This window comes from Alligator sinensis, unplaced genomic scaffold, assembly GCF_000455745.1.
Source record: "Alligator sinensis unplaced genomic scaffold, ASM45574v1 scaffold469_2, whole genome shotgun sequence".
Taxonomy (NCBI): domain Eukaryota; kingdom Metazoa; phylum Chordata; order Crocodylia; family Alligatoridae; genus Alligator; species Alligator sinensis.
This window is the reverse complement of record NW_005842988.1, coordinates 182,453-187,754: the sequence shown is the minus strand read 5'-3', so window position 1 is coordinate 187,754 and position 5,302 is coordinate 182,453. Positions and strand designations below refer to the sequence as shown.

At 67.4% G+C, this 5,302-nt stretch overlaps 2 protein-coding genes across 2 annotated transcripts; one reads left to right on the top strand and one right to left on the bottom strand.

The window, feature by feature from the left end:
• Positions 1-7: 7 nt before the first annotated feature.
• LOC102369507 (tubulin monoglycylase TTLL3) lies at positions 8-3,357 on the top strand (the record flags this gene model as incomplete). The annotated part of the gene is made up of 7 exons (XM_025192952.1): positions 8-179; positions 261-389; positions 710-902; positions 980-1,128; positions 1,422-1,665; positions 1,752-2,187; positions 2,557-3,357. Coding segments are annotated over 7 exons (2,124 nt in total), but the record flags the coding sequence as incomplete, so codon positions are not given.
• Positions 3,358-3,485: 128 nt separating this feature from the next.
• On the bottom strand, positions 3,486-5,221 carry RPUSD3 (RNA pseudouridylate synthase domain containing 3). The gene is made up of 4 exons (XM_025192970.1): positions 5,115-5,221; positions 4,817-5,007; positions 4,603-4,742; positions 3,486-4,082 (listed from the first exon to the last, which is right to left on the bottom strand). Exons 1-4 carry the CDS (start codon positions 5,123-5,125, stop codon positions 3,885-3,887), a joined length of 540 nt encoding a protein of 179 aa, XP_025048755.1. The 5' UTR covers positions 5,126-5,221; the 3' UTR covers positions 3,486-3,884.
• Between the last annotated feature and the right edge of the window lie 81 nt (positions 5,222-5,302).

Genomic DNA, 5,302 nt, shown 5'->3' with positions numbered 1-5,302 from the left:
GCGCACGGGGCGGGGGGGCCGCCCCCCGGTGCTGCCTCGCCAGGCCCGGCTGCCGTCCCCACAGGTGGGGCTGTGCCTCAACCTCCGGAACCTGCCCTGGTTCGACCAGGCCGACGCCGACGCCTTCTTCCCCCGCTGCTACCGGCTGGGCGCCGAGGACGACAAGCAGGCCTTCATTGGTGAGAGCCACTCCCAGGGTCAGATGCCACCCCCTCGCTGCCACCCGTGCCAGCTGACACCTTCTCCCCCTGCCGCCACAGAGGACTTCCGGCTCACTGCTGCCCGCAGCCTGCTGAAGGTGGTGCTGAGCAGGGCCGGTGGCCCGCTTGCTCGGGAGGCCGGGGCCAACTCCACACACGAGGGGCCCCCAGAGGCCAGCACATCCCCTGGTAGGTGGTGGACACGGGACCAGGGACGTGACAATGCCAGGGCCAAGCTGACCCTCTCCTCCCTTGGAGCCAGCTGGGGGCAGCCGGACAGCTGCCCCTGCCCCCGGTATCCAGGAGGAGAGGACATGCAGGGGGTGCCTGGTCCTCTGGTGCCCTGCTAGGCCCAGAGCACAGCCCCCACAGCCTGCTTTAGCTGCCCCAGAGACCACTGAGCCCCCAGCCAGCTCCACACACCTCACTGACCTCCCTGCTGCATCGTGGGCCTGGGGGGCAAGGCCTGCCAGACAAAGCAGGGAGCCCCCTGCTGCTCCCCCTTGCAGTGTCCCTGCGGGGGGCTGCCCGGCGGCGGGGCAGCCCGCTCCCCAGGCGGCTGGTGGAGACGGCGCTGCAGGCCTGCGAGGAGCACCTGAACAGCCTGCGGCACCAGGACATCGACAAGGCGGCAGAGCTGGCCCCAGCTAGGGCAGATGCCCGCTGGGAGGAGTTCCTGCGTGGCTACTACTGCGTGGTGCAGTAAGTGCTGGGGACCGGGGTGAGCTGGGCAGGGGGCTGCTCGGCCCCTGGCTCTGAGCAGCCGTGTCTGACTGCAGCGAGGGGGCACCCCTGGAGCTGTCGCCCGCCCATGCTGAGCAGTGCCAAGACATGCTGCAGCAGCTGCGGGAGCTGCTGCCACAGCTGGAGATGGAGGGGGACCGCAACATCTGGATCGTGAAGCCTGGAGCCAAGTCCCGTGGCAGAGGTAAGGGGCCCCTGCCCCAGGGGATGCGCCTGTTCCTCACCCAGCACCAGCCCCCTGGACTGCGCAGCTCCAGCTCCAGATCCTTGAGCCCTGCTGCCCCCAAGCTCCCGGCTCCCAGTACCTGGAGTGTGTCCAGCGAGGAATGTCCTTGGCCAGGCAGCTGGTGCTCCCAGGCTTGGACAGCGTTCGGGCTGGGTGTCCCTGCAAGGGTTCTGCAGCTGGAGCTGTTCCCGAGGAGGAAAGGGCAGGCTGGCTGGCCGGCCAGGATGGCATCAAGTGCTGCGTTGCTGCAGGGATCGTGTGCATGGCACGCCTGGAGGAGATGCTGAGGCTGGTGAACTGCGACCCCATTGTGGTGAAGGACGGGAAGTGGGTGGTGCAGAAGTACATCGAGAGGCCCCTGCTCATCTTCGGCACCAAGTTCGACCTGCGCCAGTGGTTCTTGGTTACAGACTGGAACCCGCTCACCATCTGGTTCTACCGCGACAGCTACCTGCGCTTCTCCACGCAGCCCTTCTCCCTGCACAACCTGGACGCGTAAGCAATGGCACTCCCTCTGGGGCCAGGGCCGTGCCAGCAGCAGGAGGCAAGGGCTGGTGCCAGCTGTGCCGTCTCTGCCCCAGTGCCGTCCACCTGTGCAACAACTCCATCCAGAAACACTACGAGGCCTCGCTCCAGCGCCACCCGCGCCTGCCTCCTGGCAACATGTGGTCGTCGCAGCAGTTTCAGGAGCACCTGCAGCAGGCGGGGGCAGGGGCGGCCTGGCAGGATGTAATGGTGCCGGGCATGAAGGTGGCCATCATCCACGCTGTGCAGAGCGCACAGGACGTCGTGGAGCTGCACAAGGGCAGCTTCGAGCTCTATGGCGCTGACTTCATCTTTGGGGAGGACTTTAAGCCCTGGCTCCTAGAGGTCAATGCCAGCCCCACCATGGCAGCCTCCACAGCTGTGACCAGCCGGCTGTGCGCCGGCGTGCAAGCTGACACGTTGCGTGTCGTCATCGACCGCAGGCACGACCGCACCTGCCCCACCGGCGCCTTCGAACTCATTTACAAGCAGGTGAGCGCGCCGCGGCACACCCGGCGGAGCACAACCAGCATGGCAGGGGACCCGCAGCCCTGGGGCCAGCAGGCAGCATCAGGGAGCCCAGCCCTGGCTGGGACCTCCTGAGGGGGGCAGCTTGCCACCCACGATGGGCCTTCCTGGCAGCCACAGCCATGTCAAGGCTGCACGCCCCTTCCTTTTCCACCTGCTCGCAGCCATCCCCAGGGCCAGGGGCACAGCCCAGCCAGGCTGGGGAGCCTACTGGCACCACTTCCAGCTGCCCCACCCGAGAGGGAACGCGGACTCAGGCTCCCACACAGGAGTAGGGCAAGTGCAAAGCTCCCCATTGCTCCCCCCAGCCTGCTCTTATCTGCCCTCCCCCAGGCTGCCGTGGACGTGCCACAGTACGTGGGAATCAGTCTCCTGGTGGAAGGGTCCACAGTGAAGAAGCCATGGGCTTCAGCCCAAAGGAACTGCAGCAGCAGCCCCAGGCGCAGCCCCCTGGCCTCCACACTGGGCTGTCTGCACGGCTCCCAGCAGCACCCCAGCCCCCGCTGGCCCAAAACTGCTGGGAGCCCCAGGGCTGTGGGACCCCCTGTGCAGCTCAGTGCCGGCGCAAGCAAAGAGGGCAAGGCCCGGGAAAAGGCAGTGGCCAGCAGGGCCTCTGCCCCCACTGACGCCAGGCTGAAGGCACCTGGCAGGCTGAGGCCAGAGCTAGGGCAGAAGCGGCGCTTGGTGCTGCCCAGCGTGGTCACCTCTCTGCCGGGGGACAAGCAGCTGCTGCTGCCATCCCAGCCCCAGCCCTGCCCCAAGGGCAGCCCCCGGCTGCCAGCTGCCCGCGTGGGGGGGTCCTCCCACCGCCGCCTGCTGCAGTCCTCCTGGGGCAGCTGCAGAAAGACTCTGCAGAGGCCTGTTTGGCAGCCAGGGCAGGAGCTGCAGCCCTGTGTGCGAGGCCTGGGCACCTTGGCAGCAGCTTACAGGCAGCTCCCCTGCCCTGCAGAGTCCCCTGGGCCAGAGGCCCAGCAGGGATATGCCCAGGCCATCCCATGGGGCAGGGTGCCAGCTGCTCCTGCCCAAGACGGCAGCAGGGACAGGCACCCATGGGTCCTCTCGACCCCTAAGCTGGGGCCCTCCCAGCCGTGCCCTGTTAGGAGAAGGAAGAAGAGGGACAGGCCACACAGGTGAGGAAGCAGCTGGGCCCGGGGACTGCAGACAGTGCCTGCTATGGTCCAGCCACCCAAACAGGATCATGTGCCGGGGTCCAATAAAGGACGCTGAGGAAGGCGCTGGCCTGCGCATGATGTGGGCAGACACACGAGAGCAAGCAGGGCTCTGCTTTATTCAGTGCTCACAGCAGCTGCAGGGACAGCTGGGGGCTGCAGGCGATCACCTCCCTTCCCCACGCGCCCCACAAACAGCAGGTGGTGCCTGGGCTCAGCCCCACACCCAAGGGCCTTGGGAGGTAAGAGCAGGGGCCCAAGGATGCACAACAGGAAAGACTGGGGCAGCAGGTGGGGTGGGGCAAGGGGCCCGGAGCCCTCCCCTGCCTCCGAGACGAGGAGCAGGGAAACGTGTTCCTGGCTATACACTTCTAGGGCTCAGAGGCAGCATCCCAGGAACACCAGCCCCAGCCCAGGCAGCCCCTCTGTTCCGCCACTGCCTAGGGCAGAAAGTCTCTGGGAGAAGGCAGGTCACAGGCCACCACGGAGCCACTACTGCCTGCAGCCACCCTGCGGCTCCAGGTGTGTAGGCAGCCCCAGGCAGTGAAGCGTCCTCAGGAAGAAGGGCGGGGGAGGTGCAGCCAGGACCGCTGCCGGGAGCTGCAGCTGGTGCAGGTGGAGATGCAAGGGCAGAAGATGCACCTGCTGCTGTGTGAGGCGCAGCCTGTCAAGCACCTGCTTAGGCAGGACCTGCCAAGAGAGACAGGCAGGGCTCAGGGCCTGGGAGACTGACCCCGCCGACCCGCAGGAGACCTCCCCAGCACTGCGGCCTCCGCTGCTGCTGCTCCCTGTGCCAAGACTGGGACAGGCAGCAGGCACCATGAGAGGGTTGGGAGGCAGACAAGACACTGCCTCAGAGGACAGAAGGACGCCAGGGGACGCAGGCAAAGACAAGGCTGAGGATTCCCATCTCCCTGGGAGGGGAGAAGGTGTGTTGGGAACCAGAAGTCTGGCACCCTGCAGCACCAGAGCAGGGAATCTGCTCCCAGGCTGGCAGCGAGACCAAGGGCCCAGAGACTGCTGGATCCCAGGAAGCTGGAAGCCAGCACCTGGTCTTAACTCCCAGCAAGTGCCCCACCCCCACCCCAAAATCATGCAGGGTCCAGGACCCAGGGCCATCCCTGGGCCATGCAGGGCCTGGCCCCTTTGCTCACTGAGGATGCATGCCACCCAGCCACTGAGAGCAGAGGCGAGGGAAGGGCGCTCGTACCTGTGTGCAGGGAGGCGCGCTCTCTGCCGGCAGCAGGAAGGACTGCCCCAGGACTGCGCCCACCCGGGGCGAGTACACGTGGTCACCCAGCGTGGGGCACAGCAGCAGCGTCAGGTGCACCAGGAGCTGGCTAGAGAAGGCTGCAGCAAGGAGCAGGAGGGTTAGCCCTGGTGCTCAGGTCCTGCCCCCACCCCCAGCCACGCACCCGTCCCACCTGTCACTGGCTGGAGTTGCAGGAGGGAGCAGCCGTGCGCAGAGCCCAGCACAGTGTAGCACGTCCGGGTTCTCTTCACCTCCTTCCTCGCCACGCTGCCCTGGGACGGTGCCGCCACCGGCACCACCTGGCGTCGGAGCCGAGCCGTCAGCACTGGCCCCGGCTGCGCCCCAGGCCTGGCCAGCACCAGGCTGCACGGGGCCAAGGAGCAGGCGACAGCGCCGCTGTCAGACCTGCAGCCCAGGTCCTGCGTCCCGCTGCCCTCGTACCCGCCCTGCACTGCCAAGCGAGCTCTTACCAGCCGCGCATCCCCGACCTGCGCCAGCTTCAGCCCTGTGCAGATTTCCCCCTGGGAGTCAGCTGGGACCCCGACCGTGACAGCACTGGGGCGGGGGAGGAGGAGGGAGGTGGCGTCAGGCTGCCTGGTCAGAGCTGCTACCAGCCCGGTCCCTCCGCGGGGCCAGGGCTCCCGACAGCCCCGTGCCG

Coding starts and splice junctions, on each gene's coding strand:
- RPUSD3 (XM_025192970.1), bottom strand. Junction 4,743..4,816: donor GCAACTCCAGCCAGTGACAG/GTGGGACGGGTG, acceptor TCCTTGCTGCAG/CCTTCTCTAGCCAGCTCCTG. Junction 4,083..4,602: donor GCGCGCCTCCCTGCACACAG/GTACGAGCGCCC, acceptor CTCTCTTGGCAG/GTCCTGCCTAAGCAGGTGCT.